Below are 15,943 nucleotides of genomic sequence, written 5' to 3'. Positions count from 1 at the left end.
TTCTCTGATTGTCACCAATTGTTTCCCCGCCCACAAACAACACAGGAGGAAATATGCAATTCAAAAATTTAATGTTGAACAAGGCAGTAAGAATGAAGAGTCCACTCCCTAGGAGGAGTAACTGTACACAAAATAAATAAGTTACAGTTTAAGCAAAAGCACAACTGGCTTTTTAAAGTGCATGTGTATAAGGCCCTTAGGCTGTGAACTCCATTGACTCAATATTTAAAAAAAAATTCTTTATATAAATCCACCATGTGTTTTAAGAATGAAGAAGGTCTGGCTCCGCTCAGAACAAGCCCCCAGCTTCATTGCCTGGAGCCAGCTATGCTTCACACCTTTACTGCCTACTGCACACAGGAGAGACAGAGATGTCTTAGAATGGCATCTGTAATAGACTATCACTCCAACTCCACACTCATTCCTTGGAAGCTCCCTGTTGGACCATTTAGTCTGGAGAGTACTTTTTCCAGACCATAAAAAAGTTGTTTGTAATTAAATACACTTACACTCTGCAGACAATAGTTTTACGTACAAAGAATCTGGTCAAGTTGTCTGCAATAACATGGCTAGTAAAAAAATAAAGGACCATTGTTTACAGTCTTGATGCTCAGTCCTGTGCACTTACTTTACACTTATTTTTTACAGAACAATTTCATGTTTGCTTATTTGTTTTGAAATACAGGGGAAAAAAATAGTTCTACCGCGCAGTAAAATTAAACACATACATCATGCTGTGTCCTTAATTCATGTGAGAACAAGACTTAAGTGGTTACTTCTGAACAGTGACCGGAGGTTCAGGACATTTCCCTGCTCAAGTACAAATTGAGTTACAGCTAAAAGGTTGTTTCTACACAAAGGAAAACCAAATCTGTCCAACTGGGGTAAAGACAAACAGTTTCATTTACTGAAAAGTTCATTTTCCACATGAAAATACCTGTTCTGCAAGTCACATCCTAGAACTATTTTTCAAGAGTTTTTGTGTTTGGGTTTTTTTTTTTTTCCCTTTTCCAATCTGACATCATTCCTTTTTTAAGCAACTGCTCAGAGACTTCTACAGCCATGTAAAAGGCTACTCAAACTATACTCCTTCTATCACATGCCTTGGACTCTAGATGTGCCAGTGTTAAATACCCAAGGTTTCAATCTCCGGAAAAATGTCAGGTAGACCAAGGGCACTGCTGTCAAACAGAAGTGACAGTCCTCACTTTGGCAGACAAAGCTTGCTTAAACCTTCTCTTCAGATCCTGCATGTTGGGTGATTTTGGCCGTGGAATAAGAGAGGTTCTCCTCCTCTCAGGGGTGCTGGTTATTTGCTGTTTACTGACTTCTTTACAGAGGAGATGGAAGGCATTGAAGACATTGTTATAGTTTTCACTGACAGATACTTCATAGAAAGTACAGCCCAGCATATTGGCCAGCTGAAGTCCCTGCTGAGGCTCCACCTCTTTGATATGCAAGAGATCAGCTTTGTTTGCAATGATGACAATGGGGATCGTGTTCCCTGGATGCAGCTGTCGAACATGATGGTAAAGGTGACTGAGTAGCTCAAAGCTCTTGTAGTCTGTGATGGAGAAGACAATCACTAGGGCATCTGCCCAGCGAATGCATCTGTTCAGCTGCTCATTACAATCTAGACTGTGTTCGTGGATCTGAAAAATGAATGGTCTCAAGTTAGATAGCTGCAGTCATAAAAGATTAAAGGAACCTGTCTTCAGGAGTCTGTAAGGCCAAATAGCATTTTATAGGTTCAGAGAGATATATTTGCATTTCACATTGTAAGTATGAACTTAATCTGAGCATAGCGAATAAATGCAGATGTTGATTCAGCTGCAAAAAGCTGGAATTTAACACTGGAGTTTGCTATACTCAAATGGAAAATTGACCTGAGTAGTTCTGCATGCAGAGAAAGACTTTGTAGTTCCACAGAATGGGAAATTAACTGGCTAGACAGTAAGTCTGGGGAAGCAAAGATATGAGCTGGAAGCATTTAGACCTGGAGTGTTGCCCAGTTCAAAAAGGCAACAATCCAGCATTACTCAGGTCTATATATTCAAAACTTTAACTTGTGACACACTAATGAGCACAGCCACAATGTAGCAGACTTTGCTTTCTGTCATACACATTTATGAAGCTTGTTGGGCAGTGGTCATAGCATTTTTTTTCCACATGTACTTTATTTGCACAAAATTGTTTCTGGGTTTGTGCCTAATGTTCCCAATATACAGGAACAGGCACTTTAGTAATTCAGCCTCCAATGAACAAATGATTCATCAAAACAGTGAGTTGTTTCCTTTTACTATCAGCACACTGCAAGCACCCAACACAGCTGGCTTGACTGGTTAAAACACTAGTTACCACCTCTCCCACACAGAACACTGAAATGGACAGCAAAATGTTTCTAGAAAGACTATAACAAGATGCTGCACAGAAGGACATGAGCACACAAACACTTTGAGCTGCTCTGGTAAACTGCATGGTTGCATCTAGCTCACCTGAACTCCTGGAGTATCTTGCACTTGGATGGCCAACATCTCTCCATCTATCTGGATGTGCCTGCTGTAGAGATTACCTGACAAGAATACCAACAGGTTCACAAATACAGCTACCACTCTGCAGACAAATGTTGCTTCTACTGCCCATTAGTTGTGCAGAGAAACTTGTATTGTCACTTATAAGGCACAAAACCAGCCTTAAAAGCTTTCTGTGTGTTAACAATGTTTCTGATGTTACTAGAAGCCTGAGATTAAATCTTGTATTGATTTGTTTTGAAGCTTGGTATTTAATAGTGTGCAACTTGGAACTTAATCACTTCTTAAGGACTATTTTAGCTTGGATGATAAAGGTTAGAGTGCAAAATAACTAGCTTTTATTATACAGAAGAGCAGTTTGCTTGTCATTTTGTATTTACGCACTTTAGTGAAGCTCTCTGCTGGTTGGCCTGTAAGATATGCTGTGTTGGTTTGTTTGTTTTTCATTTGTTAGGCTTTCTCAAGTAATTTCCTCAACGGAATGCTGCACATTTTACATTGGCATTAGTTTAGACTCCCCACTGTACTCGCTGAAGTACATAACATCACCTCTCCATTTTCCTCTTTAAGCTGGCCTTGCCTAGCCCGTGTAGATCCCGGCACTCAGTTTGCAAAGAACAGCACAACAGTAGGTTTACAGAATGTTTTCTTGTTTCAGCTAAAAGACTCCTTCAAAAAGGGGCACTTTCACCACATAAAGCGAATTCTGTCAGAGACCAGGGCTGCAGGACAACCCATCTCTAGGGCTGCTGCGGTCACAAACCGCGTGTGGCTATGCCTGGCGTGCCCCTTTCGGAGGGTGGCGAGAGCAGACCAGGGAGGGGAACAGCTCCCAGCGAGGACACCCCGCGGCGGCTCGAACCGAAGGCGGCACCTGCCGGGTGCCCCCCAGCCCCGGGGGACAGTTCGCTCTTCCTTTCCCCCCTGTGACGCGGCTCTGCGCCGGGCTTTGGGCACTCACTCCCAGGGCGCGCACCCCGCGCCGTCCAGCCCGGGCACCTCCGGCGGAGGCACCGACCGGCGGCGAAGCGGCCGGGCCCCGCTCCCCCCTCTCCTCCCCTCGCGGTAACCCCCTCCCCCCATCCCCATCCCGGCGGGAACAAAGCCGCGCCGCCGCTCGCCTACCTGCGTTCCGCTCGTAGTCGCCAATGAACCGCCGGGTGAGGAACCGCACCACGAGCGCTGCGGGCAGGCACAGACAGCTCCGTTACAGCCGCGCTCCGCCGGCCCCGCCGCCCCCCCGCACCCGCCTTGCCCGCTCCGCTGCCCCCCTCCTCACCTGTCTTGCCCACGCCGCTGCCCCCCACCACCGCGATCTTGACGAGGCGGGGCCGGGCGGTGGCGGGGCCGTCCCCGCCGGGCGCGCACTCGGCGATGGTGCACATGCTCTGCGTCAGGCGCATCCCCGCTCCGCAACCCGCGATTCGCACCCGCCGCCGCCGCTCCCCCGGACCTTTTCTCGCCCCCACGTCCCGCCCCGGCCCGCGGCGGCCACTCAGCGCGACCGAACCCCCTCGAGCCCCGCCCCGAGTCCCGCCCCGCCGGGCAGCGGGGAGGGGGGAGCGGCTGCGGGGAGCGGGGCCTGAGGCCCCCGGGCCTCTCGACGAGTGGTGGAGTCTGTCAGAAACGAACAATTTGTGTCTGTGTGTGACCTCCCAACTTTTGTGGAGTCAAACACCTGCAGCACCGAGAGTTTCCGAAAATCACACCGCCGGGGTCGTCGCCCAAAATCCTTCCAGGCTGACTGAAACACGCGCGGAGTGTGTAAAAGCTCAGTCACCTGCCTGGTTCCCAGCCTGGCGGGGTACCTCGGTCCTGTGGATGTCGGTCTGTGTGTACCTGCCATACCACACCTCCCTCCATCCGCCTCCGGATGCCTTGCCTTCTTGCCTTGCCTTGCCTTCCCTTACCTTCCCTTGCCTTCCCTTGCCTTCCCTTGCGTTTTGAAATAAACACACAGAATAGGAGCCGACTGAAACCAGAGCGGCTGCAACTGTGAAGGAAAGAGTTGAAACCAAGGGATGAGGCTGAGGAAGGTTTGTGTCCTTTGAGCTTCGTAGTAAGACACAGAACAGAGTGGGGGGGAGGAATCGAGGAAATCATGGATCTGGCAATGGTTAAAGAAACAGAAAATAATGGCAAGGGAGGAGAATTATAAACGAGAAGTGGGTGGGAAACGGAGGACTGTACCAGCCGAGGTACAGGGAGCAGTCCATGTAAAGCACTTGAAACAGTTTCTGGCATAAGCAGGAGCCTGAGCAGCAAAATGGAGGAATAAAACCTGCGCACATGTCAAGCAAAGCTTCCTAGGAGAGAGGTAGCAGAGGAGGATAAAATCACTCTCCCGCGTTCAGGAAAGAGACCTCATAGTAAAGGCCACTAGATAACACTGAATGCCAATTACAAAAATTAAAATAAATAAATAAATTTTAAAAAGCAATAGACCCAAAGTGTTTGGCTTAAAACCACAGCACGGAAAAATGTTAAAAGAGAGTGAGGGATAGAACTGGGTAACACTGGCCAAAGATGGGCACTATCTCATCAAACCCACGTTTGTGCAGAGCTTTCTATAAGCTCCAAAGCTACGTTTGCACATGGAAAAAAAGATAATGGTAATATAATGAAAAAAAATTCTGCTCCTGCAGTAGCTCCTGCATTCCGAGATATGAAGGTGAGAGCAGACTCTGAACAACACCTGTGGCTGAGCCATGCTGGGTACAACAGAGGAGCAGCTCTCTTTGCCAGCTACCAGACCAACACCAGAGGTGATGGTGGTCTAGCTTTGTGAGTAGTGAGAATATTGTAAGACTAACTACATCCTGAGCTCATAGGGGAAAAAATGTTTCCTAGATGCAGTTTAAAATAAATAGATGGGTAAAACATAGATTTATAAAAAGCTGTTAGAAATCAAAAGGGAGAAGGGTAAGAGATATAATGAGAAAAAAAAAATCATCAAGGCTGAAGAACTCAAGGACTTGAATACAAAGGAAATACTGGATTTCTTTATGCCAGAGCAGCAGAAATGACCTGGACATTGTATCTTGAGCAAAGGGAAAGGGTTTCACAGAACATTTCCTGGCACGTTGGTAACTAAGGTCACTGAAAATAGAAAACTTAAAGGTAGAAGCGAGGAGGATCACTCTCATAAGAAAGTTTTGTCTTCAGGATGCAGAAATGCAGAAGATAAATAATGTCAGCTAGAAATAGTTCAACCACAGAAAAAGAAACAGGGCTGTCATGCAGTGAGAAGGACATACAAATTGAAGGAAGTCTGGCAGTACTGAGAACACTAATAAGCATTTTGCTTTCAATTTTAATAAAGATGATTATATGAAAGATGGATGCAGAAGGAAGATCAGTAATGGGAAGAAAGTCATGGGTAATTATTGCAGGGGGGAAAAATAAATGATCTCATCCAGAGTGCAGACAGGCCAAGTGTACGAAGATGAGGGTGCTAGGAGCAGGAAGCTTTACTGTAGTGCTCAAGTCAGTCTGGAAGACTTGCATTAAAGAAAGGAAGGGAAATAATTTACAATAATCTGGACAAATTTTGAAGGAAAGAATAGTTAAAGATGTGGGGATAAATGGGATAAAAATGAAGTATGTGATTAAATTAGATGTTTCTTCAGCAGGAAGCTCAACAGGAAGAAGTTCTATCTTTTCCTGATAGAACTTTGTTTCCCTTATTCTTCAAGAAAGGCAATGTGGTAGATGTAATCTATTTGGGATCAAAAATACCTGATGCTGTCCAGACAGCAGTTGAAACAGAAACAGCTGTTGAAGCAGAAAAGTGCTTGGATCAGGAGACAATGACAGAGGGGTGTTTTATATGGGAAGTGTCAAACTGAAGGAAAATGCTCTGTGTGATTCATCAATGCTCCTGTCGTCCTTCATATTTTCCTTACAGTGGTGTCATCAAGAAACATGCTAATGAAATGTGCTATTGACAGAGCCAGGAGGCGTTACCAGCTCAAACAAGGGTGGGAATAGTATACTGGTGAAACTGCATGCCTCTTAGAACAGTTTTAATGAAAATACAATTAAACTTGACAATACCAATGGCATGCAGAAATTAATCACAAAAATTTCTTCCACTGGCCGTAAGATCAGCACTTGGATAAGAGCGACTAGTTAATCATGAGATGAGTAAGAGCTATGTAAAAAGGGAAATGTAAACCCAGCAATGTCAAATAAGTAATTTCAGAAAAGACCTGAAGTACAGTATGTGATTCTGTTGTCCAGCCAAGAGTAAATCAATGCTTTTGTCATGGTTTAACCACAGTCAGCAACCAAGTACCACACAACTGCTTGCTTACTCCCCGCTGCCCGCCTTCATGGGATGAAGAATCAGAGAAAGTAAAACTCGTGGGTTGAGATAAGAACAGTTCAATAATTAAAATAAAATAAAATATACAAAAGTGATGCTCAGAAAATGGGGGAGCCAGAAAAGTTAAAATTAAGGGCCAGTGTCAGCTTGAGAATAAGTGGGTATAAGCTCAGTTGGAGTAGCAAAACACCAGAACAGACCACTAAAAAGAGTGACCACTAACAAGTCTAATTTCTCTAGATTTGAGCTGGAGGATTTTATAGAAGGATGATCCCTTGTAGAGGCCTACAGAGAATATTGTAACACCATTCCATAAATAAATATTTAGACCTAACATATAGCAATGCATACAGCAAAGTGTCTCCAACACATAAAGGGGTGTGGTAGAAAAGGGGAAATGGAAAAGAGTGATGAAAATAAGACCATGCCTTAATAAACTGGTTTTATAAAGGAGATGATTAATTAGGGACTGGATGAAAGTGCTAAAATAACTGGAGAATGGAATCTTCTTCCTCTGTCTCAAAACACCAAAAGCAAAACAAACAGAGAGACTGCAAGGTGAAACTTCTGGAAAAACTGAGATACAAAATACATTCTTGTGAAACATATGTTTGAGTGACTGAGTCAATTGTAGGAAGGCACTGGGACAAAAATTAAAATTATCGCTTTACCAAGAAGGAGTGCACATTTATAAATTATGAGGAGATGCATTTTTCAGTACTTTATGCTAGCAAAGAATTCATGAGCAGCAGTAAATTATCTTTTCAAATTTTGCCCAAATTTATTAAGTATTATGGACCAGAAAGAGCTCTAATGTGGTGTGGACAGGCTTTCTCATCCATCCATCTTTTTAATAAAAAATGTTATGTCATCCTGTCAGTTAGGCAGAAGTGACTGCTGTCAGAAACAAGGCCTTAGCCCGGATAGTCATGGGTTGGAGCTGGTGTGAATACACACTTCCACACTTCAGGAACACATTCCTGAAGTATATTTTATGCCACTGTACAGAGGGTATGTTTATATGCAGTTTACACCTGCGATAAAGACACTTTCACCAACAGCCAGGGAATAAACCTTACTTTGTTATTTAGTGCTTTGGTAACTCTAATGCATGTCTTTAGAGAAACAAATGCTATGGACACGGTGTTCAGAAAAACAAAGTCTGCTCATTCCTGATAAGTATTTACTTTCCAAAGCACTGTGAGTTCTGTCTTTGGTTTTAGAAGAGTAAATACAAGAAAGCTCCCTTTTTGTGGCACAGCACATGTATCCCACAGTCCCAACATATAACGCCAAGTGGACCAACCCCTGTGAAAAGCCCGAAAAGACTGGAACTTACCCCTGCTCTCACACAGCCTTGCATCGCCTTCCAAGAGCAAAATAAATAAGGGAGGGAGCAAGATATTAAAATAAACTACATAAACAGGAAAACAGCTTCTCTCTGTACTGCGAGAGATCTCCCGACCAGCAAAGGCCAAGCTTAGGCCAAGCTTACCAAGCAAGATAGGATCTTCATTCCAAGGCAGAGAAAGGGGGGAGAAAAGGAACAACATGCGCCATGCACTCTCACCTACCCACAGATCCTATGTGGTTTCTATAGCAGCACAATAGCAGACATTTTTCTCTCTCCACAAGAAAGCCTGAGTAATGTTCTGCAATTATATTAGTCTGCATTTTAATCAGATTTTATCTTCTTTTAAGCTTGCATTTTTTTCTTATTTCCTCCTTATGTAATGCTCCCAAACTCTAGTCCAAGAAGTGAAATGCTCAAGGTTTTCTTTTTCATTCAGTGCTGCCCATCTGCTGCCAGTATTTTTTTGTGCTGGTTTGTCCCCCCACAGTACAAGCAGTTGGTCTGCACGCAGAGTGCTGGTTTGATCCAAAAAGTGTTTGTGTGGGGGGAAGCCCCAATTACAGAATCTCTTGAATTAATAGAAGCTCTAATACTTAATTCAAAAATGTATGGGAGACAGCATAGCAGAATTTTTGTTTTCCATTTTAAGAACGCCTCAGAATCTATATTAAGCCCTCTAAAAACTGTGGCATTAAAATGCTATTACCAGCCTCTTTAAATCTCACCTGATGTTATAACAGAGTCAGTTCATCAGGGGGCTAACACCTGGGTTGCATTAGGAAAGGTCAACAACAAGTCATGCTGTGCCAGGCAAAGTGTAAGATGATGCTTACACTGGCAGAGGAGCACTAGGACTGGTACAACTTTTCTCAGTTGCTAAGCAAATGAAGAGCTTGTTGCATATGCATTCTGCAAGTCTAACCTCTGCAGATCCTTTAGCTTCATGGAATCATCACCCAGAAGTTGCATCCCTGAAACTATAGAGAGGGAAAGCAGCGCTGTGGTTACCACCTCTCCAAATTTCAGCCAGCACATCTGGGCATGCAGTGACTGGCCCTGCAGCTGTGCTGGTGAGAGGCCCTGGTTGCACGTCCTGCCATGCTCAGGGGTTCAGCCAGGATGACACAAGCCCTCATTAAACATGGTTTGAGCTGACCTTGTGCTTAAGTGGAAAGATACAGAAATCTTCAAATTTCTAATATAACTTCACAAGAAGGATGTAAATTCAAGTCATGCCTACATACTACAACAGAAAGTTATGATGAGTCAATGTGTAGGTTGCAAAGTCAAATGCAGAAATTATAGAAAATGCCAGAAATAAGATTGCCTGGGCAACCTTAACTCATCCTCCCACAGGCATATGCATTTTATTAGAGCCTTAATTGCATAATGTCCCACAATTACACTGTCTCCTGTCATACTGACAGTCTGTCTTCTGTTTGCCCATGGGAACAGGGCACCTAAATATACTGGAAGATCTGGATGTTATTCAGCATTTCTTTTAAATCCTCCATTAATCATCCCATGGTGCAACACAGAAGGTATTCCCTTCGTGTAGAAATTACTAACCCCTTTATAGGCTTGTCATGGTGTATAACAAAGATATATGAGAAAAGGTCAAACTCCAAGTCAACTAGGCTACCGAAGTCTGGCATGTACATGTCACTCCAACTCCTTTCAGTTTCTACCCCATCTTGTACCATCTCAGTGCTTTATACACCCAAATATAATGTAACGAATATAATGTAACTGCATTGAAGCAAGGACTGCAGCCCTGAAGTTTCTGAGATGAGCAGTTGAACCACAGAGAGGGTCCTTCCTTTTCTTTACCTGAGCGGACATCAAATCCCTCAGGACACTGGAAAAACTTTGATAGAAAGACTGAGAGAACCACACCTCAGACCACATGCTAGACCAATTCTCTGAGCTTGCTTCTGTAAATGTCACAGACCTGGGGTCAAGGACTTCTATGACAACCTGAATATATAGGAAGGAAGCGTGAGAACAGGGCATGTTAAGCCAGGTATCTAGCAGGGAAAAGTGGTGGGAGCTCTCCAGAGGTACCAGGCACAGTCTTCCCATCCATTCTCTGGCTGCAACTGGTGCGGCAAGGGGCTGAGAGGGTGATCAGGAAGGGGGGGGGAAATGCCAATTTTACAAGAAACCAGGAGGAAAGATAGTCTTGTTTAGCCTAGCAAATGGTGCCTATGAGGGGCATGATAATTATCTGCTGCCAACTCACATGAGAGGGATCATGGAGGATAGGAGAGCTCCTTAGAGAAGGGAGCAGCTCATCAGAAGCTTTTCCTTATGAGTGGGTTTTGCAGACTTTAAATGCCTAAAGGAACTAGGCACTCCATTCCTCATACCTTTCAGTAGGAAATGGATCCACATGCCATTTTACAAATGCAATTGTTGTTAACAATTTGTAACAGTTTAAAAAAAGTCTGCAGCTATAGAGATCTCCATAAGGAATGAGGTGATCCAAACCATTTTTTTTAATATCCAAACTAGATAAACAATAAAAAGGTAACAAGGAAAATTGGGAAGTAAATTATTCCCACTTGGGAAACACTACTAGCAAGCTATATAGCTATATAGATATGTAGGCTACAAGAAGCTAAGTAATGTGTTCTGCTTCACTGAGTTTCTATATCATAAATTTCTATATTCTGTCTTGTTTGAAGCTCAAGACCATTGGTGACTTTGTGAAGGATGTGTTTTAAGACATTAAAATGAACAAGCATTGCTGTCTATGAGGTAGTCTTAACAGTCTTAAAAACATTTTATTCATTAAAGTTTTAGAATCGTCATTAGCATTCACACAATTACTATGCAGGCAGATGACTACAGATAGGCAGCCAAAAATTGTCAGAGGAAGTGCATTCATTTTTACTAGCAAAAAAAATGACACTCTGCAGCTACTGCAACACCCAACATTTTAATAGCAATCCATTTTTCAACAATACCCTGTTCAGCTGGCTAAACATGCACAAGGATTAAACACAGGAAGCTTAAGAGCAGGCTCTGTCAGCTATGTTTGTTTTCTATAAATTCCTTTGTGATGATGATGAACTGCACCATAACAGAGAAGAATGGTTTAGTGTTATTGTATAGATGACTCATATAGCATCTACAGTTTGACAAGAGCACAGGTTTTTGGTTTGGATTTTTTTTTTCTAAATAAAGGAACTAGTCAGTCCAAAAATAGAAGCAACACTTAGAAGAATGCAGCTCCTAGAGGAATTACAAATTCCAACTACCGAAAACACAGAGGTTGGTATGCTGGGGCATCTCTGCTGAGGATATTGTGTGAAAGCCATTAATTCTTCATCTGGAATGTAAATCTATGCCATCCAAATGGGATTTAAGCATTTCAAGGTAGAACTTCAGTTCCCGGCTGGAACTTGATTTAACCGGTTGGGCAATTTTCATGGTCATTTTTATATTTGCTTTCTTGCTCAGAGCCCAGAGTTATTTGCCCTGGGTTACCTGCAGCGCTGTGGTGTGGTATGGCTGGAATGGGTCCCTAGGCGAGGAAGGAAATGGAGCCCCGGTCCCGCCAGCTTTTCTCCTCTCTTCACCCCAGCACAGCCTCCCCCACCCGCAGGCTGCAGGGTAATTGCATGGCTGGTGAAGTCCGAGGGGACACTGCTGCTGCAGCACATTCAATTGCACATTTTAAGGTTTAATGCCATATTAATAATAGGAAGAAAGAAAAGCAACAATTAAAGAGAGAAGGAAAGCATTTCCATGTGTTTTTTATGCTGTGACAGAGCACTTTTGCCTTCTCCCCAAAATATTTAGAAGCTCTGAAAAGAAATAATCTTTTTTGCTCATAATATCCTGGAGATGTGTTTCTGTGGCTGAACTACAACTTACCTTTAACTCAGTCTCACTGATTTCTCAAAAACAAACAAACAGATTAAAAAAAATCTCAACATTTGAATCCATTAGTCATACTTTCTTTAGAATGAATCACAGAAATCTCCACCAAATAATAAAGGAAAATTCTGACAGAGAACAGCTTATTTTCCAGCTTCTCACTAGAAACTATAGAAGTAAGATCCTCAGACAGGCTGTGCCTGGGTGCCTCATGCACTGAGACGCTATAGACCTGGGTGAGTTTTATCCAGCTGTCTAGAAAGTATCTGTCATTCAAACCAGGTTGAACTACAGCCTGAGAGGAAGTTTCTTGTTCACACTGTCCAAAATAAAGCCCATCACTACTAATTCTTGTTGGACACAGCTGAAGATGTGAAAGAAAACCTGGGCTTAAACTAGTTCCTCTGAGAAAGGTCACTCTTCTGGGTGCATGCTGGGGCAGCAAGTTTTGTTGAGAGGAACAAGTATGAGGACCACAGCTGGCTAAAGACAAGGGGACTTTCTATCTGGGTCCTAATTTCTGACATGGGTCCTAATTTCTGATTTCCAGGGAGTCATACTGTTACAGGATGACCACAGAAAGGATGCAAATAGAACACAGCAACTGCCCTTCGTCCAGACAGGACAGATGGCTTGGACTGGCAGCAGCCCTGCACATACCAGCAGGTCACTGGGCTCTTCCAAGGCTCTCAGCAGTAGACAAGCCACCATTAAGGAAGTAGGACTGGGCTTGGTTTTGTTGTTACAAAACATAAAATCTCTGCAATATAACCTAAACAACCAAGAGAGCCAATGGCTTGTCCTCATTTCAGTATTGCTCCTGCTTAGACCTAACAACAGCTCTATGCTTTTTGCATCAAGGACATTTTCCTGTGCTTGGAGAAGGGTGCAGAGTGATGGCTTCAGGGCAACTTAACTACCAGTGGACTTTGTCTGACCTTAGGACTTCTCTGCCTTCACATATTAACTGGCAAAGGGAAGATCAGAGCTACAGTCTCCATAAGTATTAATGTGAAATACTACACTTCAAATGTAAGATGAAGGGGCTTTAAATGCAAAGTACTACCCTTTGTCCCTTTGAGCATGTAAGAAAATGCCTCATTACACATCACTGTATTACTGATGCGGAATGTATTTTCCTACAGGTTTAGTTCCACTGTTCAAATTAATAAAAGTTTACATTAATTTTCATGGTATGGGAATAGAATTGCTAACTACAAAATGGATTCCCACAGTCTGAAGTTGGGGAAAAAAGTATATTTAGAAAGTCTGGAAAAATTTATGGGTTTTCACAGTTGCATTTGTAAAACACTGGTTTTTTGTATTGAAAAAGAATTCTGACCAAAATTGACTTGTGACTCAAGATATTACTTCATATTGCTGAAAAGAATACTAAGAATCAGCATTAAGCTAGCTGTAAAGCAAGCTATATGCTTGCTAAGAACATATAGAAAAAAACTGTGTAATAAGTCAGGCTTAAGAGCAATTGTAATTAGAATCAACTACTGGAAAATTAGACAATGTTGAAATTTAATACATATTGCGGGTTTACTGCATTCTAGACAAAGAATCACTGTATCTGCAAGTCTAACTACAAGTAGTAATTCTCCCCAGTAGTTATTGTCAGAATTTTTCCTGAATTCCCATGGGTGTGAAAGGGAATAGGCTTTGCACAAAAATAATTAGGAGAACTAGCTAAATGAGGACTTATTCCAGCCATACAACTTGGCTGTAGATAACAGCTGACTCACTGCTTAGAATCCCACATCTCTCACATCTTGGCATGTGAAATAGCTGAAACATCACAAACTGATAATAGGATTTCTAACTGAGAAGTGGAAGTATTTTGCATTAATATTACATATAGCCATGAATAAAACATTAACACATAACTAGAATGTTTTTCACTTGTATTTAAGCAGTAATTGCAATCTCAGCTGTTTCAAAATATGTATTCTTTCAAAATAACAGAAGGCAGTGATATATAAAAGATTAGTTCACTTTTGGTCTCTGAATCAGCTATGAAAGAACTGAAGTTTCAGTTTATGCTTCTGTCATTTCAGCAAGCAGTACAACTACATTATTACTGGTCCAGGAGAGATTGTAATGTTATTATTAAATCTGAAATAAAAACTCCTGAAAAAAAGTCAGTGCTCAGTAAAAATATTCTGGAGGAGGGAAAAATAACAACTGGCCGAGACAACAATAAAGCAGAATTTTCTCAAACTCTACTCTTGGAGTATATTCTAAACCAACATCTATTGATGAATGTCCCACTTTCTTTGACCAGCAAATTGTTTGCAGAATTGGAAAACTTTGTTCAGAGTCATAATAAGAGATTATGCTTATGGAAAGAAATATTTTTTCAAGAATCTCTGGAAGCTGTATAGCAGCTCATCTGTGCCAATTTAGCTTACAATTTTTCCTAACACTAGGACAGACTGTCCTCTAGCTAGCAAAGAAGTACTAAATGAGGATATTTTATTTATCATTTCTTTTCATTTTAAATAAAATTCAAAAGCAAATTATGTGGGTCTTGTTTGTCTTTCAGGCCTCTAGCTCTAGTAGCACTTGAAAAAGTGTCCAACATATTCTCAGGGAGAAAATATTCAAATACAATAGAAGAAGCATCCAACAAGTAAAGAATGGAAAACGAGTTCTGCAAAGGAAGGGAATCATAGCCTGCACGGGCAATGGGGAGAGAGAAAGACACTGCAGACAGGCTGGATATGAAGCTTCATGGCAGTACTCTGGAAAGTGAGGGGTCTGGGAAAAATGCATTCACACTGTAATATTTTGCAGTCCATAATGCATAGGTTTCTTAAATGGAGCCATACAGACATACTTTTTTCAGGTAGTTGTTTCATTCGTTACATCCTTGGCATTCTGTCAGTCATCAAGAGTGACAGCAATGATATGCAGCAGCACTTATGGACTGAGAGATGAGCCCTGCTGCCCATCACCCAGCTCTGCCAGCACCTGTGGACTCCTGCAATCCAAGGAGCAGAAGGAAACACAAACATGATTCATATGCATCAGAAAACAGATTAGCTGTTGCCATGAGCAGAAGAGGTAAGAAACCTTCCTCTTTTGCTCAGTTCAGCCCAGCTGCAGCGCAAGACCAGATTCAAAACTTGCTGACATCACCAGGGTTCTTGGAGCTCAGTGGCCTTGCCTTGAGGTCTCCAGAAAGTGAGTGCCCTACTAGATCTGAGGTGCCCAAGGTTAACTTGAGTGCCACCACTCAGCAGTAGGTACCAAGATGTAAAGGGACAGCCAACACTTTGAGCAGCAGTGATCATGGGTCTGCCTCAGGATGAAGCATGTCCTGATCCCCTTGCTCCATCACCCACCCAAGCCAAGCCCAACCAAACTCCTATGCCTTTTCTCATCACCAGCTTTCTGTACCATACAAAGTCATATGTCAAGCCCAGCCCTTGCGCTTGTTTGCCCACTCCTACCCCATGCCTTGAGCTGTCTTTTGGCATCCTGAGCCAAAAGCATGGCTCCCGCACTGGCAGCTTTCCTGCAGGCTTCTGTGCCAGGCCACCCTCATGCCTGAGGGTCTGCTGGGCAAGAAGCCAGAGCTTCCCCCATGCTCCACCAGTGCTGATAGAACACACCAGGCAGCAGCTGGTTGCCATCCCGCTGGTGGCAAGAGGAAGGCAGAGACAGCTCCAGTTTTGGGTTTACGTCTGCTTATGGTCTTACCAGTGGTATGGGCACTGGCACACAGCAGTGGTGCTGTACTTGAGATGAATGGCCTGGGTGTCAGGTCAGGAAGCCCTGCCTCTCATGACAAGTTAGTCTGTTCACTCTCACAAGGGGTATTTTTGGGTGGGATTT

General features: G+C 42.9%; 1 protein-coding gene across 1 annotated transcript; it reads right to left on the bottom strand.

The window, feature by feature from the left end:
* Positions 1-54: 54 nt before the first annotated feature.
* Positions 55-3,992, bottom strand: RASL11B (RAS like family 11 member B). The gene is made up of 4 exons (XM_032686862.1): positions 3,811-3,992; positions 3,657-3,713; positions 2,496-2,572; positions 55-1,652 (listed from the first exon to the last, which is right to left on the bottom strand). Exons 1-4 carry the CDS (start codon positions 3,932-3,934, stop codon positions 1,185-1,187), a joined length of 726 nt encoding a protein of 241 aa, XP_032542753.1. The 5' UTR covers positions 3,935-3,992; the 3' UTR covers positions 55-1,184.
* Positions 3,993-15,943: the final 11,951 nt, after the last annotated feature.

Source organism: Chiroxiphia lanceolata, chromosome 4, assembly GCF_009829145.1.
Source record: "Chiroxiphia lanceolata isolate bChiLan1 chromosome 4, bChiLan1.pri, whole genome shotgun sequence".
In the NCBI taxonomy this organism is placed as follows: domain Eukaryota; kingdom Metazoa; phylum Chordata; class Aves; order Passeriformes; family Pipridae; genus Chiroxiphia; species Chiroxiphia lanceolata.
The sequence above is the reverse complement of the archived record's forward strand: the minus strand, read 5'-3'. Positions and strand labels throughout refer to the sequence as shown.